The sequence below is a fragment of the Lynx rufus genome, unplaced genomic scaffold, assembly GCF_022079265.1.
Source record: "Lynx rufus isolate CCGP_SWC_20201006 ecotype Redwood Valley unplaced genomic scaffold, mLynRuf1.p SCAF_11, whole genome shotgun sequence".
Lineage (NCBI taxonomy): Eukaryota > Metazoa > Chordata > Mammalia > Carnivora > Felidae > Lynx > Lynx rufus.
In genome coordinates this window covers 40,389,032-40,416,995 of record NW_025814825.1, presented here as the reverse complement: position 1 = coordinate 40,416,995, position 27,964 = coordinate 40,389,032, and the positions used below count along the sequence as shown (strand labels likewise).

Below are 27,964 nucleotides of genomic sequence, written 5' to 3'. Positions count from 1 at the left end.
AGTGGGGCTAAGAGTAGGACACCCAGATATACTCTTGTCCTTTTTGTGAGGTGGGTCAGCTTTGCCTCTGTATCTAGTTCTCCATGCAGTTGGGGTCCTGTGCATATCTGTCTCTGAGTGTACCTACCTGTCAGTCTATAACTGGGTCTGTCTTTTTGCTTCCTGGCTCTTCTCTGTCTTATGCTTACAGTATCGTGAGGTAAGTTAAGTATAAATTTGATAGTACCCTGTGCCCTAAAAATAGCAATGGCTTTTCTTTCTGCCTCATTTTCTCTGAGGGTCTTATGTGTCTGTGTTTCCCTTTCTTCCTCCTCCTCTCCCTCTCTCTCTGTCATAGATAAGAGGCCTGTTTTAAATCTTGACTTTATTCTCTCAGGAGCAACTTGGGATAGGAGTAAAATCCAAGTGTGCCTGCCCTTCTCTCAATTTCTACACCAGTACCCCCAAAGGATCCTCTCTAGAAAATTTAACCCCCGGCTCCCTGACACTATCTGGGTTTGGGAAGCTCATGTCTGCTCTTGGGCTTTCTGTGGGTGGTTGGGAGCAGTGGAACAGCAAATGTCTCTTGGTCCAGGGGATGACAAGTTGTCCTCCACCCCTCCCCCCGTCCTGCCACAGCAGCCTCCAGAAGACATCAAAGCACTCGCTTGGAACCGGCAGGTTCAACACATTCTGGCTTCTGCTCACCCCAGCGGCAAGGCAGTTGTGTGGGATCTCAGAAAGAATGAACCTATCATCAAAGTCAGCGATCATAGCAACAGGGTGAGTTCTGGAGGCGGAATGCAGGGTTGGGCTCTGGCTTCTCCCTCATGCCTGGGCTTTGGAGCTGTTCTTCCCCAGGCCAGGGTTCTGCTTTCAGCTGCTACACTTGCAGACTTAGCCTCTTATCAGATTTCCTGTTGAGAGTGAATGCTTAGGGAAGCTAAACAGAGCTGATCTGGAGGCTTCTAATATTCATTACTTACTCATGGTCATCACACAGAAGAGACACAAAACCTGCCCTATTGCAACTGGGCAGAAAAGGTTCATAATCAGAAGAGTCAGGTTACATCACCCTTTGGGGTCTGCTTTGTTCACAGATGCACAGCTCAGGCTTGGCCTGGCACCCAGAGATAGCCACCCAATTGGTGCTCTGCTCAGAAGATGATCGTCTTCCAGTGATTCAGCTGTGGGATTTGCGCTTTGCCTCCTCTCCCCTGAAGGTGCTGGAGAGCCACAGCAGGTAATATCTCAAACTGTGTCTACTTTTTTGGCAGACGGTATGGCATAACTGACCTGGGTAGGAGGCAGTGAATGCCTCACTTTAGTTACCAAACATCCTCCCTGCCTTCAAAGCCATTCCCAATGAACAGTTTCCCAATCCTAGCTCTAGCCCCAACAAAGAGGAGTTTCTTGAGATGGTAAGGTTATTGAGAAGAACCTGAGATTCCATTTAACTTCCAGAAATTGGAGTGTGGATGGGGTCATGACAAATATTTGGAGCCAATGTTTAGTCCTCCTGGGAGAGTCCAGGATAATGTTAATCTCTTTAGGTGGTGAGGTTATCTCCTCCAAGACTTCTCCTTTTTTTTTTTTTTTTTTTTTTTTTTTTTAGTTTCTTTATTTTGAGAGAGAGAAGGGTAGAGAGAGAGGGAGACAGAGAATCCCAAGAAAGCTCCACACTGTCAGCACAGAGCCTGACATGGGGCTTGATCTCACAAACCACAAGATTATGACCTGAGCCAAAACCGAGAGTCAGACACTTAACTGACTAAGCCACCCAGGCACCCCTAAGACTTTTCAGTAAGAAAACCTTGGCTCCTGTTTATCCTCCGAACAGGCCTGCCCCTGAAGCTGTAACTCTTAGGCCCCTAGCAGAGAAAACAACCCCACACTGTTCTTTCTTACTAAAGGTCTATGTTGCTTTTATGCCTTCTTGGGGACTTTTAAGAGTTAGATCCTCACTCCTCACATGGGCTAAAAAGCACACATAGGGATGGGTGCTTGAGTGACTCATGCTGATTCACAGTCCCTACTCTACAGTCAGGGAAGAGAAGCGGGCCATTCTGCAGGGAACTGTGAGAGGCAGAATGATACAGTGCATAGTGCCCAGGCTCTGGGGTTTGACGTGTCCTGGCTGTATGGCTGCCGAAGGTTCCTTAATTTTTCAAAGCCTCCTTTTCCTCATTTGTAAAATGAAATCAGGCCACTCATTTTATAGGGATGAGATATATCCAAGATATGTATGACACTCTACTTCTAGTGGGCATTCAACAAATGTCAGTTCCTCTTTCCTTTCCTTTTTAGGGGGATCTTGTCAGTGTCGTGGAGCCAGGCTGACCCTGAGCTGCTGCTCAGTAGTGCCAAGGACAACCAGATCTTGTGCTGGAACCTGGGGAGTGGTGAGGTGGGCCGGCCTTTCTGTGGGCATGCTGGGAGAGGAGATGAGCTGTGTGTTCTGCATTGTTTTACCTAAGTCAAGGTTTCCCTAATGGTTGGGTTCCTTCACAGGTAGTATATAAGCTACCCACACAGAGTAGTTGGTGCTTTGATGTGCAGTGGTGCCCTCGGGACCCTCCAGTGTTCTCTGCTGCCTCCTTCGACGGCTGGATCAGTTTGTACTCCGTGATGGGTAGGAGCTGGGAAGTCCAGCAGATCAGACAGGCTGACAAGGTTTGAAGGGCTTGGTGGAGAATGCTGGAGGGAATTCTGTCTCTATGTTGGGGGAGAGAGAAGGACGAATGGCCTGGGAAGAAGTGGGGACTATTGGAGACTGGGAAGCCAGGGGCCTGGGTTGGGAGGGCTGCACCTTTGCTCTAGTGCCCATCTTCCTGGGAGGATGTCAATTTCTGCCACAATACAAAAGAGGCCTTCACCTTGACGCTTGCTCTTGGATGTTCTCTGTGGTATTTCAGGGACACTGGACCTCTATGGTGGAATCGTTATTTTGGAAGTGCCTTATCTCCCTTTCTCCTATAGATCCGTTCTGTGTCTACACTCCACTGTAGACCTTGGATACAGTAGGCTTTCCAAGAGCCTACTGCATGGGAGTTTTACTCTCACTACCAGTTCCCTAGAAAATGGGAGTCTAGCCTTTGTGGGCCAGATTGGATGTTTCACGGATTTCCCCCAAACTTGTAGATGCAGCAGCACTTCAAGTTGGTGTCCTTTTGCCCTCAGATCTCTTCTTCCTTCAGCAAAGGTCAGCCTCTCCCGCCATTGCAGGTGCCAGAGCAAGTGGCCCAAGCATCATTGATACCTCCTCTACAAAAACCCCCCAAATGGATGAGAAGGCCAGCAGGTGTTTCATTTGCTGTAAGTGTAGTGGGGGGGGGGGCGGGTAGTGCATGGTTGTATGTGTGTACGTGTTTGTGAAGCCTGTTGCGTGCCCAGCACGGAGCTGTGTTCTGTAGGAGATTCATTCCTACTCCCTGTGTCTCAGATCAGGTCCCACCTTCATGCTCAGGCAGAGTTACTGTAGCTTTCCTTTCTACCCCTTTGCCTAGCGTACTGTGCTGGTCCTGTCTAAAGGGAATTGAGCGCTTTAGACTGCTCGGTTATGGAGAACTGCTTGAGATTCCACCTGATCTTTCTCTAACTCTTACGTGTTTGGACTGGTAGTGAGTCCAGACATGTAAGGGTTAGAATACAAAGCAGGAAAGAAAAAAATGTAGATTCCATCCTGTCCCTCCTCTGCTCAAAACCTTTGGCCCCCATTGTCTTATGGACTCAAGGCCAAATGTACACAGGGCCGCACTTACCTTTCCAGTTTTTATTCCCCCTTATTCTTATGTGTTTCATGTGCTCCAGTTATATATGACTCCTTTCTGTTCCACAAATAACTCCACAGCTTTGCTGCTTTTGCCTGTACCCTGCCCTTCAACTTCTCTCCTGAGCCATTGAATCCTACCGTACCTTTTCATGTTCTTTTGCTTAAATACCACCCCCTCCATGATGTCCATCTTTAAGCCCTTGTCAGACTTCACTTTGAGGACTTATCCTCCTATAATGATACACTTTACTTGGACTAAGGTTATTTACATACTCGGGTGGAGACCCTACTAAGTAATGGACTCCTGGAGGATAGGGACCACATTTTGTTCATTTTTATCCCTAAAGCAAGTGCTTCTCAAACTTTAATACACATACAGATCACCTGGAGATCTTACTAAAATTCAGATTCTGGTTCCTTTAGTCTAGGGTAAGACCCAAGATTCTGATTTCCAGTAAGTTCCCAGGTGATTCCCCTGCTGCTGGCCTGAGGAGAGGCAGGGCCCTAGGTTAACCTAATGCTTTAAATATTAGGTGTCATTTAAAAACAGATGTATCGAAGAAGTGATTCTTCTGTGCAGAGCCACCAGTTTTATTGTGGAGGCAAGGCCAACACACTCAAGAGGCAGGGAGGTGAAGAATTCTGATGCTGAAAGACCTACATTTCTTCGTTTGTTTTGTTTATTGATTTCAGGAGATAATTCTGTGTTTAATTGTTGAGGACTCACCATACCATTTTCCACAGCAGCTGCACAATTTAATATTTCCAACAATGCCTAGGAGTTTCATTTTCTCTGAATTAGCCCCAATACTTATTTAAAACCTTTTTTTAAAAGTTTTTATTTATTTATTTTGAGAGAGACAGAGAGAGAGAGAGAGAGTAGGGAAGGGACAGACATAGGGGGAGAGAGAGAATCCCAAGCAGGCTCTGTGCCATCAGTTCAGAACCTAATGCGGGGCTTGAACTCATGAACTGTGAGATCATGACCTGAGCTGAGATCAAGAGTCGGACCCTTAACCACCTGAGCCACCCAGGCACCCCTCTGCCTTTTTTAATTGAAGTATAGCTGATACACGATGTTACATTAGTTTCAGGAGTACAACATAGCGATTCAGCAGATTTATACGTTCCGCTACGTTCACAAGTATAGCTACCATGGGTCACCATACAGTGCTATTATAGTACCATTGGCTGTATTTCCTATACTGTACCATGACTTATTCATTGCATAACTAGAAACAGGTACCTCCCACTCCCCTTCAACCATTTGCCTGGCCTCTCACCTAATCCTCCCCTTTGGCGGCCACTGGCTTGTTCTCTGTATTTCTGGGTCTGTCTGGAGAGGCCTGCATTCTTTTTTTTTTTTTAACTTGTTTTATTTTTTATTTTTTAAAATTTACACCCAAATTAGTTAGCATATAGTGCAACAATGATTTCAGGAGTAGATTCCTTAATGCCCCTTACCCATTTAGCCCATCCCCCCTCCCACAACCCCTCCAGTAACCCTCAGTTTGTTCTCCGTATTTATGAGTCTCTTCTGTTTTGTCGCCCTCCCTGTTTTTATATTATTTTTGCTTCCCTTCCCTTGTGTTCATCTGTTTTGTCTCTTAAAGTCCTCATATGAGTGAAGTCATATGATTTTTGTCTTTCTCTGACTGACTAATTTCGGTTAGCATAATACCCTCCAGGTCCATCTACATAGTTGCAAATGGCAAGATTTCATTCTTTTTGATTGCCAAGTAATACTCCAGTGTGTGTGTGTGTGTGTGTGTGTGTGTGTGTGTGTGTGTGTGTGTGTATACACACCACATCTTCTTTATCCATTCATCCATCAATGGGCATTTGGGCTCTTTCCATACTTTGGCTATTGTTGATAGTGCTGCTGTAAACATGAGGGTGCATGTGTCCCTTCGAAACAGCACACCTGTATCCCTTGGATAAATCCCTTGGATAGTGCAATTGCTGGGTCGTAGGGTAGTTCTGTTTTTAGTTTTTTGAGGAACCTCCATACTGTTTTCCAGAGTGGCTGCACCAGCTTGCATTCCCATCAACAATGCAAAAGAGATCCTCTTTCTCCGCATCCTCACCAACATCTGTCGTTGCCTGAGTTGTTAATGTTAGCCATTCTGACAGGTGTGAGGTGGTATCTCACTGTGGTTTTGATTTGTATTTCCCTGATGATGAGTGATGTGGAGCATTTTTTCATGTGTCGGATGGCTATTTGGATGTCTTCTTTGGAGAAGTGTCTATTCGTGTCTTTTGCCCATTTCTTCACTGGATTGTTTTTTGGGTGTTGAGTTTGATAAGTTCTTTGTAGATTTTGGATACTAACCCTTTATCTGATATGTCATTTGCAAATATCTTCTCCCATTCTGTCAGTTGCCTTTTAGTTTTGCTGATTATTTCCTTTGCTGTGCAGAAGCTTTTTATTTTGATGAGGTCCCAGTAGTTCATTTTTGCTTTTGTTTCCCTTGCCTCTGGAGACGTGTTAAGTAACAAGTTGCTGTGGCCGAGGTCAAAGAGGTTTTTGCCTGCTTTCTCCTCGAGGATTTTGATGGCTTCCTGTCTTACATTTAGGTCTTTCATCCATTTTGAGTTTATTTTTGTGTATGGTGTAAGAAAATGGTCCAGGTTCATTTTTCTTCATGTTGTTGTCCAGGTTTCCCAGCACCACTTGCTGAAGAGACTGTCTTTATTCCATTGGATATTCTTTCCTGCTTTGTCAAAGATTAGTTGGCCATACGTTTGTGGGTCCATTTCTAGGTTCTCTATTCTGTTCCATTGATCTGAGTGTCTGTTCTTGTGCCAGTACCGTACTGTCTTGATGATTACAGCTTTGTAGTATAGCTTGAAGTCTGGGATTGTGATGCCTCCTGCTTTCGTTTTCTTTTTCACGATCACTTTGGCTATTCGGGGTCTTTTCTGGTTCCATACAAATTTTAGGGTTGTTTGTTCTAGCTCTGTGAAGAATGCTGGTGTTATTTTGATAAGGATTGCATTGAATATGTAGATTGTTTTGGGTAGTATTGACATTTTAACAATATTTGTTCTTCCTACCCAGGAGCATGGAATCTTTTTCCATTTCTTTGTGTCTTCTTCAATTTCTTTCATAAGCTTTCTATAGTTTTCAGTGTATAGATATTTCACCTCTTTGGTTAGATTTATTCCTAGGTATTTTATGTTTTTTTGTGCAACTGTAAATGGGATTGATCCCTTGATTTCTCTTTCTGTCGCTTCATTTTTGGTGTATAGGAATACAACCGATTTCTATGCATTGATTTTATATCCTGCAACTTTGCTGAATTCATGAATCAATTCTAGCAGTTTTTTTGGTGGAATCTTTTGGGTGTTCCATATAGAGTATCATGTCATCTGCGAAGAGTGAAAGTTTGACCTCCTCCTGGCCGATTTGGATGCCTTTTATTTCTTTGTGTTGTCTGATTGCAGAGGCTAAGACTTCCAATACTATGTTGAATAACAGTGGCAAGAGTGGACATCTCTGTCTTGTTTCTGACCTTAGGGGGAAAGCTCTCAGTTTTTCCCCATTGAGGATGATATTAGTGTTGGGTCATTCATATATGGCTTTTATGATCTCGAGGTATGCTTCTTCTATCCCTACTTTCTTGAGGGTTTTTATCAAGAAAGGATGCGGTATTTTGTCAAATGCTTTCTCTGCATCTATTGAGGGGATCATATGGTTCTTGTCCTTTCTTTTATTGATGTGATGAATCACGTTGATTGTTTTGCGGGTATTGAACCAGCCCTGTATCCCATGTATAAATCCCACTTGGTTGTGGTGAATAATTTTTTTTAATGTATTGTTGGATCCGGTTGGCTAATATCTTTTTGAGGATTTTTGCATCCATGTTCATCAGGGAAATTGGTCTATAGTTCTTTTTGGTGGGGTCTCTGTCTGGTTTTGGAATCAAGGTAATTCTGGCTTCATAGGAAGAGTTTGGAAGTGTTCCTTCCATTTCTATTTTTTGGAACAGCTTCAAGAGAATAGGTGTTAACTCTTCCTTAAATGTTTGATAGAATTCCCCTGGAAAGCCATCTGGCCCTGGATGCTTGTTTTTTGGGAGATTTTTGATTACTAATTTGATTTCCTTACTGGTTATGGGTCTGTTCAAATTTTCTATTTCATCTTGTTTCACTTTTGGTAGTGTATATGTTTCTAGGAATTTGTCCATTTCTTTCAGATTGCCCATTTTATTGGCATATAATTGCTCATAATATTCTCTTATTATTGTTTTTATTTCTGCTGTGTTGGTTGTGATCTCTTTTCTTTCATTCTTGGTTTTATTTATTTGGCTCCTTTCCTTTTTCTTTGTGATCAAACTGGCTAGTGGTTTATCAATTTTGTTAATGCTTTCAAAGAACCAGCTTCTGGTTTCATTAATCTGTTCTACTTTTTTTTTGGTTTCAATAGCATTAATTTCTGCTCTAATCTTTATTATTTCCTGTCTTCTGCTGGTTTTGGGTTTCGTTTGCTGTTCTTTTTCCTGCTCCTTAAGGTGTAAGGTTAGGTTGTATATCTGAGATCTTTCTTCCCTCTTTAAGAAGGCCTGGATTGCTATATACTTTCCTCTTATGACCACCTTTGCTGAGTCCCAGAGGTTTGGGGTTGTTGGTGTTATCATTTTCATTGGCTTCCATATACTTTTAATTTCCTCTTTAACTTCTTGGTTAGCCCATTCATTCTTTAGTAGGATGTTCTTCAGTCTCCAAGTATTTGTTACCTTTCCAAATTTTTTCTTGTGGTTGATTTCGAGTTTCATAGTGTTGTGGTCTGAAAATATACACGGTATGATCTCGATCTTTTTGTACTTACTTAGGGCTGATTTGTGTCCCAGTATATAGTCTGTTCTGGAGAACATTCCATGTGCACTGGAGAAGAATGTATATTCTGCTGCTTTAGGATGAAATGTTCTGAATGTATCTGTTAAGTCCATCTGGTCCAGTGTGTCATTCAAAGCCATTGTTTCCTTGTTGATTTTTTGATTAGATGATCTGTCCATTGCTGTCAGTGGGGTGTTGAAGTCTCCTACTATTATGGTATTACTATCAATGAGTTTCTTTATGTTTGTGATTAATTGATTTATATATTTGGGAGCTGCCACATTTGGCGCATAAATGTTTACAATTGTTAGCTCTTCTCGGTGGATAGACCCCTTGAGTATGATATAATGCCCTTCTGCATCTCTTGATACAATCTTTATTTTAAAGTCTAGATTGTCTGATATAAGTATGGCTACTCTGGCTTTCTTTTGTTGACCAGTAGCATGATAGGTGGTTCTCCATCCCCTTATTTTCAATCTGAAGGTGTCTTTAGGTCTAAAGTGGGTCTCTTGTAAACAGCATATAGATGGATCTTGTTTTCTTATCCATTCTGTTACCCTATGTCTTTTGATTGGAGCATTGAGTCCACTGACGTTTAGAGTGAATGTGTGTATATATATATATATATATATATATACACACACACATACATACACACATACACAGAGTCCCCCTTAAAATTTCTTGCAGGGCTGGTTTAGTGGTCACAAATTCCTTTAATTTTTGTTTGTCTGGGAAACTTTTTATCTCTCCTTCTATTTTGAATGACAGCCTTGCTGGATAAAGAATTCTTGGCTGCATATTTTTCTGATTCAGCACATTGAATATATCCTGCCACTCCTTTCTGGCCTGCCAAGTTTCTGTGGATCGGTCTGCTGCAAACCTGATCTGTCTTCCCTTGTAGGTTAGGGATTTTTTTTCCCTTGCTGCTTTCATGATTCTGGAGAGGCCTGCATTCTTATCATAGCTCGGTCACTTATTAGCTGGGTAACCTTGGGCAAGTCACTTAACTCAAGACTTCAGTATTCTCATTTGTACAACAGGGATAGTAATACCTGCTCAGCTATATGTTAGTGAATTGACATGAACCTCAAATAAGCATATATACAAGCACTTTGTAAAACTATCAAGTATTAACAAGTCAAAAGTTAAAATTGTTCTGTGTAGCACTAATCTATAGTGTAGGTTTGTGCTGTAGGAGAGTCAAGTGGAGAATTTTGGCCGGGAAAGTCCATTAAGGCAGGGGTCTTAGGAAAATAGTGAAGGGTTGGGGAGTAAGCGGTAGTTGTCAACCATGGCTGCAACCTGAAGAGCTTGAAAATATACTGATGCCTGGTCCCACCCCCTGGGATTCAGATTTTATTGTTGGGAGTACAACCTGATGATGACTCTGGATAGCTCCTCAAGTGGTTTTAATATGCAGCCAAGGTGGAGAACCGCTGGAGTAAAGGAACTTCACTGAGCTCTGCTTTGTGACAGGTGCTTTATGTAGGGTACCTAATTTGGTGAGAAGGATTCTCAATTGGGGGTGTTTTGGTGGGTGAAGGCTCAGAAGCAGGAATAAACTGGGCCCTTTGGGGATGTGGAGCGATCACATAAATGAGGAGGGAGAGAGAGGCTAGAGTGTCTGGCCCTGATCTTGGAGGATTTTGTATGCTATGGGCAGAGGTACTTAAGCCCTCGTCTGAGGCCTTGTGAAACCGTAACAAGCCCCTAAGTAGCAGTAGGTACAGGCCAGTAGTCTAAGGCTTGGGTTGAGGAGGAAAAACCCAGAGGCTAGCAACCAATTCCAGTCATCTAGATGTGCTAGCACTGGGAGTGGGATGGAGGGGACCTGCATGGGAGACATTGAGCAAGAGGTAAGACTGCTGTTGCTTGGCTGTGGTGGGTATAAAGACCGTGATGAAGCCAAGGTGTTTAGTGCAGGTGACTGGGAGAATGGTGCTCCCCGCATTATTACTGATTTTCTATCCTAGGGTTGACCAGTAGATAGCCTTCTCTGTGATGTAGACTTGGTGTTAATTTTTACCATTCTTGTTTTTCCTCACCAGTTTGGGGGAAAGCTGGTTACCTTTGGCCTCCCCAGCACCCCTGCCCATCAGGTGCCACAGCCTTGCCTCCGCCTAGTCTTCGTCAGTCAAGTCACCACAGAATCTGAATTCCTGAGGCGGTCAGCTGAGCTGCAGGAGTCCCTGGGGTCAGGAAATCTCCTGAATTATTGTCAGAACAAGATCGAACTAACGTCACTACAAAGTGAAAAGATGCTCTGGCAGTTCCTGAAGGTAGGAAGCCCAAAGGCTGGCTGCTCCAAAGTGTTTCCCTAAAGTGGGAAATTCCAGGAGATGCACAATCACACTGGGACCTAGATTACAAAGGCTCTGACCTCTCAGCCTTTTTCCTAACGCCACACCCACCCTCTGGACACGAAATCTTCACCTTTTGCCAGTGGCTCAGAGATCCTTTGCAGCCAAGGAAGCCAAAGGGTACAAAAACATTTGCCTTTTTTGCTACTATTGCTGATGTCCTGGAGACTTTACCAGGGCCAAGGTGAAGGCTTTCATGCCATGCCAAAGGGCAGATAAGGTGATGGGAAGAGAGAAGAAGAGAAGGAAAAGGAAGGGAAGAGGATTGGCTGGAAGTGGGGAACGCATCATGAGAAGGCTTTGAGTTTATTTCCGTTAACCCAAGGCAAGTTGTTGTGGTGAGACTCAGGGATCAAGTCCCAATTTACTCTGGAACATGGATCGAGTTCCAGTGCTAATGAAATTTCAAGCTGCTTATGACACCAGGAGTGCTCTACCTGTGAAAGGAAGTGAGCAGATGAGAGGAGAGAGGTAAAACAAGAAAAAGAAGTAACCGACTGGGAAGGCAGCGAGAGGATTATTCAAAGCTTTGGGGCCGTAGCAAAGATTGCAAAAAACAGGACAGACCCCAGCCCGGGGTTCTGAGCAAGGCTTGGGTCTGTGCTTCAGACACAGAAGAACTTTGTGATGGTAGACACCAGGTATCTGGGAAGGAGACAGGATTTGAGAAAGATCATCTATACAGTGAAGCTAGAAAAAGATGTGGGGAGAAAAGAGTAAGAAATGCTGCTTTTGTTGTAAGCAGAATGCAGGCAACAGCTCCAGGAATGAATGGTGGAGTGAGAAAGAGAATAGAAGGCACCATCAGTAGTTGAACCTTTACTCTTCCAAACAAAGGAGGCAGCAGTGCCCAAGGACAGAGGGGAGTCTGCTTGAAAAGCTATCCAAGAGCTGTCTGTGATGATGGCCCTGAAACCGAATGTGTCTGGACATTTCTAAAGGACAAGCGTGGGAGAAAGAGGGAGCCCTGAGACACTGTGAGGAAGATATTAGTCAGAATTCACAGTTCTGTGTAGGGGAAATGAGGGGCCCAGCCATCTAACCCAGGTAAGGGTAGGGCTTCAGGAAGGCTTGGCCCTCAGTATCTGGCTTTTACTGTGTCTATGCAGCTTCCACTAGGAACTGTGTTTTCAACTGGATGTTTAGACACGCACAAGGCTCTCTGGGTTCTCTTGGCATCAGTCTCAGAGAGCTGTGGGACAGGACCCACTGCTTGTCAGCCGGGCAGCAGGTTGTGGCTGTCTTCTGTGGGAGCCCTTGTGGCAGGCCATGCAGCAGTTCAGAGCTCTCCTCTTCACCTCCCCAGAAGACAGCTCAAGTGTAAGGAGATAAGATAAAAAGTTAGGCAGTTGTGGAGGTGGCTCTGCCTTAGAAGCCTAACGCCCACAAGAGCCAATGTCTCTTGTACCCACACCAAAAATGTAGTTTCTAGAGTCCCTGCAAGAGATCTCTTCAGTTACAAGAGCCCTTGCAATCAGGGCAGACTAGAGCATGGTGTCCACAGAGATTATTTATAGTTTCTAGTTCCAGTCCAATTTATCAGTCACAAGCAATGTTGCCTAGAAACATCGCTGGCGTTTTACTCTTATCAGGTAACCAGGCCAACAGATCTAGTAAGTCAACTGAAGGTCTCATTCTCATGCAGAAATGGAAGAGGGTTTTGTTAACACCATGCCACCAGCCCAGCGGGATCAAATCTGGGGAGAAAAAGAGGAGAGATGGTGCCGGCCTTAGTAGGGCACCTCTGGTAGGACGAAGAACTGTATTAGAGGGTACGCTGGCTTAGGCAGGAGAGGTTCATTCACATTGGTTTAATGGAGACTTGTGTATTCTGTGGTTCCTTAGGTGACCTTAGAACAAGACTCCAGAGTGAAATTTCTAAAACTATTAGGATACAGTAAAGATGAACTTCAGAAGAAGGTAAGCTGCTCACACATCAGAAGCATGTACTTGAGGCAGAGAAGAAGAAAATGCTGTCAATGGAAACTGTTTTGAGTGACCTCTTTGTGGGCTTCGTTAATGCATATACAAAAATATTACCTCCTGGAGGCCGGCTTTTCCCCAGGTGAAAAGCCCCAGGATCTTAGAGAGTCCAGGCAGTAGGGTGTGGAGGTGGGAAGAAAGCATAATGCATGTCTGATCTTGTGCCGGGAAGAGGGCGCTCATAGGTCTCTCCCTGCAGGTGGCCACGTGGCTGAAGAGTGACTTGGGGCTGGGTGAGAGCCCTCAGTCCGAGGGAGATGATCACAGTAACAGACAGCAGGTCTTCTGCAGCCAGGTGTGGTAGGAGCCCAGGCAGCCAGACCTAGGGTAGCACGGGAGACTTGCCTGTAGAGCATCTGCCTCTTCCTGGCCCTTTGCTTTGCTCTCATGAAATGCTCAGCTTCTGTAGAAGTCTTCAGACTCCTCATTTTTTTTTAGAACCGCAGTGAGATACAGAGTGCATAAGCTTTTGCGCTGGGAGAGAAGCTGTTTTAACCATGGATTAGAGCCCTTCCCAAACCTTACCTGATTATTCTTTTAGCTTTACCCATTAAGGGCCAAATAGTAGAGCTTCCAGAGAGAGTCACTAAGGCATCTCTCCGTCTGTTTTGGGATTCATTTCCTAAGTACCCACCTCTGTCCTTCCTTGTACAGGCCTCAAAACACATCACAGAGGAAGCTTCTGCCTCCTCAACCTTCTTTGATGAGCTGGTCCCTCAGAGTATGACTCCATGGGAGATCCCCATCACAGAAGGTACCCCGATCCTGAGGGAGAGAAACCCTCTGTGTGGGAGTAGGTGGGCTCAGAGTTCTGGGACTTGAGAATATTTTCTTCTTGTCCCCTGCCTCCTATCTCCTGCCTCCTTCCCACCACACAAAAGCTGGGCAGTTCTGTTACTGGTTAGAGCTCTCTCTGGATTTTCATGGCTGCACCTTTCCTCTGGAAGGCCTTTTAGCAAGATATTTCTTTCTATCCTTCTGTTTCCTTGCTTAAAAGACTGTACCCTGTCCTTGCCGAGTGAGCGCACACTGTACCTCTGATGCTGCCACATGAAGCCCTCCTTCCTCTTGAGCCCTATCCTTAGAGTTACCTACCACCAGACCTGGCACTCTAGGACAGCCCACTGCATTTTATTGTTGAGGAATGAAACTTGGGAGTTTTGTTTGGGGCAAGGGAGGCTGAGTGATACAGAGGTGGAAGGGGTGCACTGTGGGCCCTGCAGGGGACAGGAAGCTAGGGTCTGAGGGCAGACTCACATGGAGGGGATGCCTCTGCCTGCAGACACTGATGGACTCCTGAGCCAGGCTCTCCTGCTTGGAGAACTGGGCCCTGCTGTGGAGCTGTGTCTAAAGGAAGAGCGCTTTGCTGATGCCATCATCCTGGCCCAGGCTGGGGGTGCAGATCTGCTAAAGCAAACACAGGAGTGCTACTGGGCCAAGAAGAAAAGCAGAATCTCCTCGGTAACTGCCCACTGTGAAGGAGGGGAGGGGAGGGGATTACTTGGACTTTGTCAGGTGGATGCCCACACCTTGGCATTCAGAAGATCTGCCGGGATCCCTCTCTTCCAACTGCAACCACCCCTACCTCACCCCCAACCCCTAGTCAGTGGTCTAAGAGGAAACCTGCTTGCGAGTGGCTTTTCTTAGCGTGTCCCTCTGAGTGACTCCTGCTGCCTGTGCTAGATGTATGGCTGATGGCCTCCTTCGCTCTCTGCCCACTACAGCTTCTAGCCTGTGTTGTACGGAAGAATTGGAAGGATATGGTGTGTACCTGTAGCCTGCAGAACTGGAGAGAGGCACTGGCCTTGCTACTGACATACTCAGGGCCAGAGAAATTCCCTGAGCTCTGTGGTAGGTAGCCCTAGGCTTCGGGATGGAGTGGTGTCACTCCAACATGGAGTTAATGGACACACTGAGGGAGAAGGCAGAGGAGCAGCCTGAGCTCTGGGAGGCTAGGCCATGTTGTCAAGGCCAAGGTCTGGTTCAGCCAGGAGGCAAGGACTACAGTGCATCTTCCTACTTGCAGTATGGATCATTAGTTGTTCTGTTTTACTTTTTCTCATCACAGCATGATGCAAGAGTTCTGCCCTTTATTGTAGAGCAAGGTTGGCCTCAGTATTGTCCAAAGCCACTGTGGTCACTTGTCCCACAGCTCATGGTCCTCCACCCATTTCCAAACAGGAGAATGAGGAGAAGCACAGGGAAGCTGTGCCATTAAAGAAATTTCCATCTTGGGGCGCCTGGGTGGCTCAGTCGGTTAAGCATCCGACTTCGGCTCAGGTCGTGATCTCGTGGTCCGTGAGTTCGAGCCCCGCGTCAGGCTCTGTGCTGACGCTCAGAGCCTGGAGCCTGTTTCAGATTCTATGTCTCCCTCTCTCTCTGACCCTCCCCCATTCATGCTGTCTCTCCCTGTCTCAAAAATAAACGTTAAAAAAAATTTTTTTTTTCTAAAAATTTCCATCTCTCTGCAGACATGCTGGGTATGCGCATGGAACAGGAGGGTGGCAGAGCACTGACCTCTGAAGCCAGACTCTGTTATGTGTGCTCAGGGAATGTGGAGCAGCTGGTGGAGTGTTGGGCAAAATGCCACCAGGCTTCATCCCCCCTGGCTCTACAGGTACTCCTTCTCTACAGGGCACTGGTCACTCCATACCAGGATCTTGGGAGAGGCTAGTGGTAGGGATGTGTAGGGACATCAGAGGCGAGTCTTCTGTGTACCCCAGGCTGGAATCAGGGATATTAGGGAGGAGAAAAGGGCCCTTCTCCCAGGGATGAGCCAGCACCTCCCTCCCCCCTTCTCAGTCAGGGGAGACTGAGCAATAAATAGCTGCTTAGGTATTAACCTTCCTAATTTTTTCCCACTTCAGGTTTGGTTAATACGAGTTTATTCTCTATCTGAGTAATTGTGAGCCTGGGCCTTCTCTTAGCTGCTCTGAAAAGTTCTGTGGATTTAAATTATACCAGACACCTTGCAGGTAACCAGAGAAGGTGGGAGTCACAGATTCATAGGAAGACAAAGTCACAGATGAAACAGTAGTATACCAGATCCTGAAATTGATGATGTACTGGCAGAGTAAAGAGTAAAGAGAGCAAACAAAGAGGCAGAGATGTACAAGAGTCTAAGACCCAGATAGGCCCAGTTGAAGTTAGTGCTAACACCAATGGCCCTTCTCTAACTAGATGTATCGTCACCTACTATCTGTAGCTGGCTATGGCCAAGTACCCTCATACCCATAATGGGAAGTCCCTGGGTGAACTGCCTAGGCTTAGAGAGCAGGATGTGCTTTGAAGAGGCCTGTCTTGTCTTTGTTCCTATAGGACCTGATGGAGAAGGTGATGGTCCTGAATAGGAGCTTGGAGCTACTGCGGGGTCCTGATGGGGTGAGCTCAGGCCCTGCCACAACCTACAGGGTCACTCAGTATGCCAACCTCCTGGCAGCCCAGGGCAGCCTGGCCACTGCCATGAGCTACCTACCCAGGGACTGTACTCAGGTGAGTGGGGCCATGTAGAGAGAGCAAGCCATTTCAGTCATCTACCACTGGCTGAGCACTTCCACGTTCCAGGCACTATGCAAAACATGGACGTTCTGGGATAGATAATACCTAGTCCCTCAGGAAGCTCACAGTTCCTTGGGGGAAATCAGTTGTCAGTAACTTACAGTGTCACAACAGAAGCTTATACTAAGTGCTGTGAGACTCCAGGAAAGGGGTTGGTTTTGCCCAGAGTAATCAAGGAAGGCTTTCCAGTGGTTAAAACAGTTGAGCTGGACCTTCAAAGAGAAGTAGCTTACCAGCAGATGTAGAGCATTCTAGGCAGAAGGAACAGAAAGGAAGGAGGCTTGGCAGGGATTGGGAATCTTTGAATTATCTAAGGTGGCTGAAGTGTAGAAATAAACTGAAGTTTGAATGCTATATGGGGCCAGGCTTGTAGGAGAGGACATTTGCTTGTTTTAATTTTAATTAACACAGTTCTTCATTGTCATAACTTTTATAGCCGCCAATTCAGCAGCTGAGAGATCGGCTTTTTCATGCCCAGGGGTCTGGTGTCATGGGCCAACAGTGTCCTCCTTTTCCCTTCCCCCGGGTTGTTGTGGGGGCTACCCCCCACTCTAAAGAGACATCATCTTACAGATTGGGATTCCAGTTTTCTCACCAGGTAAGACCTGGTTTGTTCATTCATTCAAAAATATTTATCAAATGTCTACCAAGTACCAGGCATGGTTCTAGGCAGTTAGAATATATTAGGGAACAAAAATGATGAAAATTCCCAACTAAAGCATAGATCGAGTTATTTTTCTAATAACTGCTTATTGAACAACTATTAGGTTCTTAGAACAGAAAGGTGGCCAAACTATGATTCATGCCCCTAATTAGCTCCTAATCATAAATGTCATAATTGTGGTATGATAAGGTGCCATGGGATCCCACAGAAGAAAGCAACTTTTGGGGGGAGCAGGGGAAGTTTAGGGAATGTTTCAGAATGAGTATGATGTTTGATCTGAATCTTGAAGATTAAAAGTTATTTAGGCAAGGGGGGGCGCCTGGGTGGCTCAGCCAGTTAAGCATCTGACTTCAGCTCAGGTCATGATCTCACAGTTTGTGAGTTCAAGCCCTGTGTTGGGCTCTGTGCTGACAGCTCAGAGCCTGGAGCCCACTTTGGATTCTGTGTCTCCCTCTCTCTGTTCCTCCCCCATTCACACTCTGTCTCTTTCTCTCTCAAAAATAAATAAAGATTAAAAAAGAATTTTTTAAGTTATTTAGGCAAAGGAAGGGGTCAGTGAAAACTCTTTTTTTTTAAATTTTTTTTTCTTCATTTTGAGAGAGAGAGAGAGTGAGAGCGAGCATACAAGCAGGAGAGAGACAGAGACAGAGGGAGAGAGAGAATCCCAAGAAGGCTCTGTGCTGTCAGGACAGAGCTTGACCTGGGGGTCGATGTCACAAATGGTGAGATCGTGACCTGACATGAAATCAAGAGTCAGACGCTTAACCTACTGAGCCACCCAGGTGCTCTGGTGAAGGCTATTTCAAGCAATGGGAACAGCATGTATGAAAGCATTGAAGGGAGAGTAAGCAAAGCCCACTTGAGGAATTACTAATATTTTAATGAAACTGCAAAATAGTTGTTTGTGGCAGAGGAGTGAGGTTAGGTGAAGTTTGAGTAACAGGTAGGTGATAAATCAGGAAGGGCATGGAATTCTGTGCTAAAGATCTTAGACCTGACCCTGAAATTGATAGCAGTCAGGAGCTATTGAATGGTCTTATGCAGGGCAATGACTAGCCATGAGTTTAGAAAGGAGGCATCTAGGAGGCAATAGCAAGAAATGATGAGGAAATGAAATGATCTAAAGCTGGAGAGTGAGGTTAGCTTTAAAATATTTAATAGGTAGAATTGGCAGAAATTAGTGATGGTTTAGAGGAGTCCGTGAAGTTGGGGAACTAACTCCCAGGTTCCTGGCCACTGTGCCCAGATGGTTTGGGTGCTGTTAACTTACACCAGGAGCCTACTGGAAGGGCTGGGGAACAAAATCCAGCAAGATTGCAAATAGAGGTATTAGGCAGAAGCTCTGATGATTCATCCTGTCCCACCTTCAATTCTCACCCTAATTTTCTTTCTTCCTTCCCCCTTCTTTCCCCTCTGTCCTCTTCCTTCTCCTACTCTGTCTCTCTTTCTCTGTCTCTCCCCCTCTTCCACTCTCCTTTCTATTTTGAAATAATTGTAGATTCACAGGAAGTTGCAAAGAAATGTACTGGAAAGTTTCATGTAGCACATCCCCACCCCACGTCATGCTAGTCACACATGACTATAGCACAATATCAAAACTAAGAAACTTATATTAATACAATCCATAGATTCAGATTTCACTGATTTTATATGTACTCGTGTGTGTGTGTGTGTGTGTAACTATGTAAGAATTTGTCTTTTCATTTTTTAAACAGGGTCCTTCACAGAGCAAAAATTTTTAATTATATAAGGTCCAGTTTATAGTTTTCCTTCTATGGATCATGACCTTTGTGTCAAGTCTGAGAACTCTTTGCCAGTCCAAGGTCCTCTAAAGTTTTCCTGTGTTCTTTCTAAAAGTTTTAGTTTTATGTTTTACATTTAAGTCCATGTTCCATTTGGAATTAATTTTTGCATGTGGCATGAAGTATAGTCAAGCTTCTTTTTTTTTTTTTTTTTTTGCCAATGGATATCCATAATCATTTATTGAGAAGGCTGTCTCTACTCCATTGAATTGACTTTGCTCCTTTGCCAAAAATTAACTGGCGAGTGCCTGGGTGGGCTCAGTTGGTTAAGCGTCCAACTCTTGGTTTCAGCTCAGGTCATGATCTCATGGTTTCGTGAGTTTGAGCCCCACATCGGGCTCCATGCTGGCAGTGTGAAGCCTACTTCGAATTTTCTCTCTCTCCCTCTCTCTGTCTCTCCCTTGCTTATGCTGGGAGACTTAAAATAAATAGACTTAAAAATAATTAACTGGGCATATTTATATGGATTTCCTTCTCAGATCTCAATTCTGTTCTATTGATCTGTGTGTCTTTCCCTCTGACAGTGCCCCTCTGTCTTGAATACTATCTCTGTATAAGTCTTGGCATGAGGAAGAGTAATTCCTCCCACTTTGTTTCTCTTTTTCAAAATTACTTTGGGTATTCTAGGACCTTACCCTTTCCACCTAAGTTTTAGAATAAGCTTGTCTATGTCTACAAAGAAACTTGCTGAAATGTTGACAGGAATTCTAGATTAAGGTAGGGAGAATTGGTATCTTTACTGTGTTGAATCTTCTCACCTGTGAACGTGGTATATCTCTCTAATCCTATCTCCATCAGCATTTTATCATTTTCATCATACAGATCCTGACATGTTTTGTTCATTTAAAACCTAAGTATTTCATTTCTCTTGAGCAATTTGAAATCAAATGGTAATTGTATTTTTAATTTTGATTGCCCTTTGTTCATTGTGGGTATAGAGAAATATAGTTGATATTTTTGTGTTAATCTTGTATCTTGTGACGTTTCAATGTTCAGAAGTGAGTTTCCCGAGCTCATTTCTTAGTTCTAGGAGTTTTTTGTGTATCCCTTGAGATTTTCTACATAGACAGTCATGTTGTCTGCAGATAGAGATAGATTTTTTTCTAGTCTGTATGCTTTAATTTCTTTCTCTCACCTTATTGTAGTACTAAACTTAGAAAAGCGAGAGTGAACATCCTTGATTTTTTCCAACCTTAAAGGGAAAATATTCAGTCTTTCACCATTAAGTATGATGTTAGCTGTAGGTTTTTTTGTAGATGCTCTTTATGAGTCTGTGCAAGTTTCCTTCTATTCCTAGTGTGCTGAGTCATGAATGATTGTTGAATTTTGTCAGATATTTTCCTGTTATCATTTTAAACAATTTTCCTTTGTTAGCCTGTTGTTATGGTGGATTATGGTGGATTTAAATATACTGAACCAGCCTTATATCATCTGGAATAAATTCCATTTGGTTGTGGTATGTTACTGTTTTTTATATTCATTGTTTGGGGTGCCTGGATGGCTCAGTTGGTTGAGCATCCAGCTATTAATTTCTGCTCGGGTCATAGTCCCAGGGTTGTGGGATTGAGCCTTGCATTGGGCTCTGTGCTGAGTGTGGAGCCTACTTGGGATATTCTCTCTCTCTCTCTCTCTCTCTCTCTCTCTCTCTCTCTCTCTTTCTCTTCCTCTCCCTCCCTCCCTCCCTCTGCCCTTCTCCCCTGCTTGCACGCTGTTACTTTCTTTAAAATAAAATAAAATAAAATAAAATAAAATAAAATAAAATAAAATAAAATAAAAATAAAATAGTTCATTGTTAGATTCAATTTGTACAAATTTTGCTGAGGATTTTTGTGCCTAAGTTCATGAGAAATATTGGCCTATAGTTTTATTTTGTGCTGTCTTTGTCTGGCATTGGTTTCAGGGTAATACCTCATAAAATGAGTTAGGAAATATTCCTTCTTCTATTTTCTGGAAGAGACTGTATAAACTTTGTGTTAATTCTTTGAATGTTTGGTAAAATTCTCCAGTAAAATTATCTAGGCCTAAGGATTTATTTGGGGGAGGGCTTTTCAATGACAAATTAAATTCCTTTAATTGTTTTAGGACTATTCAAGTAATCTATTTAATTTTGGCTGAGTGTGGTTCTTGAGGAATTGGTTCATTTCTTCTAAGTTGTCAAATTTATTAACATAAAGTTACTTGTAACTTTGTTATTTGTATTCCTCTATTATCTTTTTAGCAGCTGTAGGGACTGTTGTATTATTCCCTGTGTCATCCCTGAGCTTGATGAAATTGTCTTATTTCTTCATCTTTGTCACTTTTTTTTAATGTTTTTATTTAGTTTTGAGACAGAGAGAGACAGAACATGAGCAGGGGAGGGGCAGAGAGAGAGGGAGACACAGGATCTGAAGCAGGCTCCAAGCTCTGAGCTGTCAGCACAGAGCCCGATGTGGGGCTAAAACTCACGGACTGTGATACCATGACCTGAGCCGAAGTCGGACACTTAACCCACTGAGCCACCAGGCGCCTCCCCCATCTTTGTCACTTTTTATATAGACTTACCAGTTCTGTTGATTTTCATTTTAAAAGCCAGCTTTTTGTTTCACATTCTCTATTGTTTTTCTATTTTCAATTATTTACCTTTTTTTTCCTTTCCAAGTGATGACCCTTTTTCTCTTCACAGGTTCCAACTCCATCTCTAAGGCCAAGGATTTTCACACCTCTAGTGACACCCTTGACACCTTCCCATTCTAGCCCTTATCAAAGCTCCAGAATGCATAATATAAGTGACTACAGGTCACCTGGGCCCCAGGCAGCCCAGCCTTTGCCCTTGGGCCCTGGGGTAAGGCCTGGTGAGTAAGTGAGTGAGTGAATGAGTGAGTGAGTGAGTGAGTAAAGGTTTGTCTGGGGAGAGCACAAAGGAAGACAGTTGGCATGGCCAGCATGGATTTTGGGGGCATAATGCCTAATATGTAGTGAGAGGAGCTTGGAATTTGAAGTCTGAATCCCCAGTACTATTGCTTACTGGCTTTGTATCTATGGGCAACAGACTTAGCCACTCTATTTCTTCTGAAAAATGATAGTAGATGTTATGTTGGTCATTTCAACCCTACAGAATTATTTTTAGGATCATTTGAGGAATAGTTAAAAGTACTTTGTAAATGACAGTTCTCCATACACACATACTAATGTTTTATTATTATCATTATTAGGTTTGTTTGTTCATTTTATTGCTGCCTTATTCTTCCCTGATATGATCTGAATCTCTCCCAAATTGAAGTTTGGTGGCAAATGACCTGTTTCTGTTCCTTTTCAGCTTTATTTGAGCCACCACTGTTAAGAGAGCAAAAGGCCCAAGTTCCTAACCCCACGGGGTTCCCTGGAACATGGCCTCCTCCTGGTCCACCTCCACCCATGGCACCCCCAGACACCATACAGCCTGGCTCTGCCTCCCTGGCTGAGACTGCTCAACAGCTCCCTCTGCTTCCTGTGAGACTCCCAGGTCCCAGCCCTATGAGCTTCCAGTCCCCAGCCCCTCCTGTCAGCTTCCCTGTGACACACCCTCCAGGAGGGCCTGGTGCTCCATGCTCTAATGCCCTCCCAACCACTGGCCTCTCGACTGTTCCCCCAGGTCAGTCTTCCTTCCACGGCTTCCCTTTTCTGGATCATTGCCTCCTTCTCCTCCCCTCGCCACTACCACCTTATTAGGAGTCTTTCCTCAGGCCAGTAAACTGGGGGCCATTGGGTTGGAGAATGTCAGCTGAGAGTACGGCTGGTCTGCAGAGGGATGTGTGGTAGTCTCCAACTGAAATAATTTTGCTGGCCTTTAGGCTAAAAATTAACAACGTTCCTGACCATGCCCCTAAATACCTCTATCTTTGTGCTATGCAGGACCTCAAGATTCCTTGAAAAATGCCCCAGTGCCCAGGACAAACCTTCAGAGGAAAAAGGTCAATGCATCTCTTGCCACTTATCCCTCATACATTCACCAATGACCTACATTCTTGTTGAATTCAGCCCAGTCCCCTTCTTCGTCACACACTCTGTCCTGTCTCTTTCCCTACTCATTATTCTCCCCTCACCTGTCTCCTCTTTCCTTCTTGCGTACAGATACCAGTCTCCCTATTTCCTTGTTCCCTACTCACTATTCTGTTCCCTTGCTCACTCACAAGTCCAGTCAGTCTCTCAAACCAGGGCCTAGGAAGTCTCTCAGCTTAGACTCATATGCCTTTCTTTCTCTGTCTCTAGTTGCCAGAGACATTTATGCCCCCAGCACCGATTACCACTCCAGTCATGAGCCTCACCTCTGAGCCACGAGGGGTCCTTTCTTCCCAGCCTTCTGTCCCTGGTGTGGGCCATGCTCCCCCAGGAGCACCAGGAGAACTCAGCCTGCAGGTGACAGGAGCAGCATGTTCCCCTCTGCTTTCCAACTCTTCTTGGGTATAGAAAAGCAGGGAACATGGAAGATGGGCCTCTTTCCTCAAGAGGGAGGCAGATTCTGCGCTGGGGAACTGGCGCAGGCAGGTACCAAATGTCCTTACCGCAGAGAAGAGGGGGTGTCCTTCTCCCCGACTCTGTTCTGCTCCAGCGGGAGAAGTGTGACACTGAGTCACTGAGGACTAGTCTGTAGGGCAGCTGTGAAAAGGAAATCTTGCCCATCTATCCTGTCTCCCTGCTCCTTCCTCAGCAGCTTCAGCAGCGGCCACCTGAGAAGGTGGAAAGGAAGGAGCTGCCCCCAGAGCATCGGTCCTTGAAGATTAGCTTTGACAAGCTTCTACGACGCTGCTCCCTGTCTGCCGCTGATTTAGTAAGTCTGAGCCTTCCCCACGATGTCCTCCTCACACCACTAGCTAGTCCCAGGATTTCTGAGCTGTTCATCAGTTCCTTGTGTGACTTTTTTCTCATGGTCCCTGGGCCCCTGTGTCTTGTACTTATTTGATATCCATGCGGGGACATGGGGCTCGTCTGGTCTGAGTCCAGCTTCTCGGTAGCAGGGCCCAGAGGCATTGAGGCTTAATTCTTGGAAAGGCAGCCCGGGGCACTGGAGGGTAGGTAAAAGCTAGGAGTAGGAGACCTGCCATTCATTCACCGACCGTGTCCGCTTGAGCAAGTCACTTACCATCTTTGGGCCTTCATTTCCTCTCCTGTGAAATGAAAGCAGTAGCATTAAGCCATTCCAGCTCTAATATACTGTGATTCTTTATAGTCCTGTGTAGTGTTAGTCTTAGGGGCTGGAGTCAGAATCCATTTCCCTCCCTGCAGAAGACAAAACGGAAGCTGGATGAGGCAGCCCAACGTCTAGAATGTCTATATGAGAAGCTCTGCCAGGGGACAGTAAGTACGCTTCGTGGTGCACCTCTGCCCCCTGCCCTCCATCACCCATGGCCAAAGGGAGCCCAGTGTCCTCTCCCATAGGTCTCACCGACCTGGGTTCCCCCACACAATACATACATCTTGCCCGGACTGGGCTCCAGAACTTAATCCTCTCTTACCCTTCCGTCCTGCCAGGGTAGGGGTTGGGTTGGGCTCCCTGACCTAAGGGTCGATCCCTCCACAGCTCTCGCCTCATGTCCTGGCTGGGCTCCATGAGGTTGCCCGATGTGTGGACGCAGGAAGCTTTGAGCAGGGCCTTGCAGTGCATGCCCAGGTGGTGGGCTGCAGCAGCTTCAGCGAGGTCTCCAGCTTCATGCCTGTCCTGAAGGCCGTCCTCACCATTGCTCATAAGCTGCACACGTAAACCAGGCAGCCTCTCTTGCCAGGAGGCTACTTCTGCTGTTACTTACCTCCTCCCTGTGGAAAAGGGGGAATTTCGGAAGAGATTGTTTGTTTTTCCCTACCCTCTTCCCTTGCTGCCAGGTATATGATGCTGTGGGCTTGCCTCTAAAGTTAGCAGGGTGCTTTTCACCCTTTTATGCCTGGCCTTGTAGAATCCACCCAAGGCTCTCGCAGCGTCAGAGGCAGAGCATATAGCTGGTTCTTCACCTTCCCTGACTCTGTACTCTGACAGGACCTGGGGCAGGGCCTCTTTAAGAACCCCAGAGATACTCTGTTTAAGTGGCTTCTGAGGGGGTGAACAGGATTATTACCTCCAAGTCTACCTCTGCTGTACCCATCTTGTGGGGCTTTTCTTTCTCCCCTTCTGTGAGTTAAGAGCCTGGCCTTACCTTCTCCTTGCCTCTGAGTTCCTATTTCTGGGTCCATTTTCCTCTGAGCCCCAGAGGCTGGGGTAGAGTTGACTATTGTTCATCTTCTGAACAAATCATGAATGTGAGGCATGGGTGCTGAGCAGAACCCAGAAAAGGAACTTATTAGATGCTTTTTACAAGGACCTTCTCTTCTGCAAGCATCATAAGGGTGGGCTAGGTCAGGTGGAAAGGAGAAGGGGTGCACTGTCTTTTGCTGGGAGCTGTCTTAGGCTATGAAATAGGAGCAGAGAGACCTCTGCCTGCAGGGAATGGTCCTGACTTGACCTGTCTGAGCCCTGGCCCAAGGTCCTCCCATTGTGTGATTATGAGCCCACTTCTTGAATAGGAGCCACATTAACAAGACTTTTCTGGCACTGTTCCTCAAGGGCTGGAGGCCCTTCTCCTCCTCAGCCCCCACACGTCTCAGGGCTGCCTCCTCTGGCTGCACTCTTCATGGTTGGACTTTGCATTTGAAGCACTGTTGTACTCAATGGGCAATAAAGCCGCTTCGATTTGGTTTCCTCAGTCATCTCCCAATGATTGTCTCCTCTGGGTCCTGTTTTGCCCTTACCTCTCTTCCTAGCCTCTTTGTTCTTGCTTCCCGCACCCCAGAAAGACAGGAGAAGGGCTTGGGGACAGATGGGGAGTCAAGAGAGTTGAAGAAAGGAGGGTGGCACTGAATTAGGCTGCAAGGCTTTCTCCTCGCAGCATTTGTGGCCGTGTGTGTGTGTGTGTGTGTGTGTGTGTGTGTGTGTGTGTGTATCTCCATCCGTGCCTGACATACAGCTCTCGGGGTTTTCCCCACACCACTTCAGGGCTGAGCTCAGCTGCACAAAGGGGCTGGGTGTGAAGCCAGGGGTACTATCTCTAATCCTGTTGTAGATCCCATCATGTCTGTGGGCTAGATGTGTATGTTTGGGAGGAAGGGATTGTTAGGCAGTATTTGTTTGTAAAGCCACTTGCTCTTCAGATAATACTTGCACTAACTTCTATTGATGAAGCAGTGTGAGCCCCAGCAAAGTCCTTTCCCAAAGTGTCTTTGAAGCCAAGAGCCCATTGAAGGGAAGAAAGGCCGGGAGAGGGGATTAGTTTGTTCAGCAGCTGTGAATTTCAGTGGGAGGTTGATGAACTCTGAAGTCTTTGTTTAAATTAAAGGGGGGGAGAAAAAAGCCGCTGCTGGAGCGAGGGCCCCACTTGGGGCCCTGAACTAACACAAGGAGAAGTCTGAGCTGCAGGGAGCTGTGTACTGACTGCGAAGACTTTTCCCAAACACTTTCAGGAAAGGTGTTGTGAGAAGAGAAGGGGCGGAGTGGGGGATTAGCATGTGAAATGAAGTTTTCATTGACTCCAGTGGGGGTAGAAGGCTATTTTAATGGCATTTTGTTCTCTTATTTTCTCTTCTTGAGCTCTTTAGAGATATTGTTTTGCTAAGGCAGGCTTTCTTCCCCCTTCTTTCCAGTCTGCGGATTGCCTCTATGGGAGCCAACATAAATATTTCTCCTCCAGGAATGCGGGTTAATTAAAAGGAAATGAATGAGTGGAAGCATCCAATCCAGACCCACAATAGGCGGGTGCCCTGGCCTGCCCTCCCCTCCCACCACCGCCAGCACCACCAGCACTGAGCACGACCCTAACCTGCTGCTAAGGCCAGTTGAGGCTGGGATTCTTTTCAAGAAAAGAAACCCCTGCCTGAGTGTAGGCTCAGAGGCCAGGGACAGGAAGGAGACAGTGTTTTGCACCACTCTCCCCACCCCCACCCCCTGCACAAACCCATATCCTTGTCACTTCTCAGGATCCCCCTCTGCTTCTCTCCTCTGCTGGAGACAGATGGGCCTTAAAGAGTACACAAGAGAAGGGAAGAGACCAGGGTTCCAGTGTGCACCCCATGGCAACTTACTAGTTGGTTGAACAAGCCAGACATCTTTTTTCAGCATCAGTTTTAATCTGCAAAACAAAAGCTTTGACTAGCTGACCTCCAAGGTGTCTTCCCAAGCAGCTGTTCTGGAGTTGTCCATGTTTGCAAAGGGGAACACAGCCCTGGTGGTTGAGTATAAGAGAGAACCTAAACTCCATGAATGCAGGGAGGTCACTGTGTTGTTCGCCACTGGACTTGCACTCCAGCGTTTGTTGAATGACCAAATGAATGAATGGATAATGCAAAAAAGGAAAAAAAGCAATGCAGATCTAAGGTAGCTCAGTAATGTTTTCTTTATAGAACTCAGATGAAGCTGGTATCAATTATAGCCATTTGGGAATACAAAACAACCCCCTATGAAAGAACTTTCTGGCAGCATGACAGGTTTCAAGTACTGACCTGGAATTATCAAATACGAAGCACAATAGTCCTACTTTTGTGCTGAGAGACCTCCTGGAGAATGCAGCTTTCCTGTACGATATTGTACTTTTGTATCTTCTAGCTGCCTTGCCAGATTTTCTTACCGCACACTGTCAAGTAATTCTGCCAAGTGGGACAGCCAGGTTAGTATATGTTGCTGCTTGATTAGGAAAGATCAAGTTGAGAGATTCAACAGGCTCAGATCAAAGCTGAGGGACTGAGCAAAAGGTCTTTTGCTGATTGTACTGGAAATGAAGCAATAGGAGACCCTGAAGGGCAGTGTGTCCCTGTGAGGAAGGACAGGCAACCTCTCTCCTCAGTAAGTGTTCATCGACCAGAGGATATGTAGGGAAGAGACTAGGGGTTTGGGGTCTGACCTGGCCACTGCCCCAGTCTGGAATATAAGAGGAGTCTTTCCACTGTCCCGGGTTGGCCCCTAAAGCCTCAGCCCCTGTTACCTATTGAGAGCCACATTTCTGTGCTGTCTCCTACTCTGGGAGGTAGG

At 45.4% G+C, this 27,964-nt stretch overlaps 1 protein-coding gene across 1 annotated transcript in view; it reads left to right on the top strand.

The window, feature by feature from the left end:
* SEC31B (SEC31 homolog B, COPII coat complex component) overlaps window positions 1-25,478 on the top strand; it is a 36,288-nt gene extending 10,810 nt beyond the window's left edge. The window contains exons 6-26 of the mRNA XM_047073310.1: window positions 619-762; window positions 1,080-1,222; window positions 2,287-2,386; window positions 2,491-2,652; window positions 3,160-3,294; window positions 10,642-10,872; window positions 12,799-12,873; window positions 13,136-13,231; window positions 13,591-13,690; window positions 14,219-14,397; window positions 14,661-14,787; window positions 15,408-15,553; window positions 16,255-16,428; window positions 16,931-17,092; window positions 21,623-21,791; window positions 22,256-22,570; window positions 22,831-22,889; window positions 23,188-23,334; window positions 23,627-23,746; window positions 24,202-24,273; window positions 24,497-25,478. Of these exons, the coding sequence (XP_046929266.1) occupies window positions 619-762; window positions 1,080-1,222; window positions 2,287-2,386; window positions 2,491-2,652; window positions 3,160-3,294; window positions 10,642-10,872; window positions 12,799-12,873; window positions 13,136-13,231; window positions 13,591-13,690; window positions 14,219-14,397; window positions 14,661-14,787; window positions 15,408-15,553; window positions 16,255-16,428; window positions 16,931-17,092; window positions 21,623-21,791; window positions 22,256-22,570; window positions 22,831-22,889; window positions 23,188-23,334; window positions 23,627-23,746; window positions 24,202-24,273; window positions 24,497-24,676 (3,036 nt within the window). The 3' untranslated portion in view covers window positions 24,677-25,478. The remainder of the gene's footprint in view (window positions 1-618; window positions 763-1,079; window positions 1,223-2,286; window positions 2,387-2,490; window positions 2,653-3,159; window positions 3,295-10,641; window positions 10,873-12,798; window positions 12,874-13,135; window positions 13,232-13,590; window positions 13,691-14,218; window positions 14,398-14,660; window positions 14,788-15,407; window positions 15,554-16,254; window positions 16,429-16,930; window positions 17,093-21,622; window positions 21,792-22,255; window positions 22,571-22,830; window positions 22,890-23,187; window positions 23,335-23,626; window positions 23,747-24,201; window positions 24,274-24,496) is intronic.
* The last annotated feature ends 2,486 nt before the right edge of the window (window positions 25,479-27,964 follow it).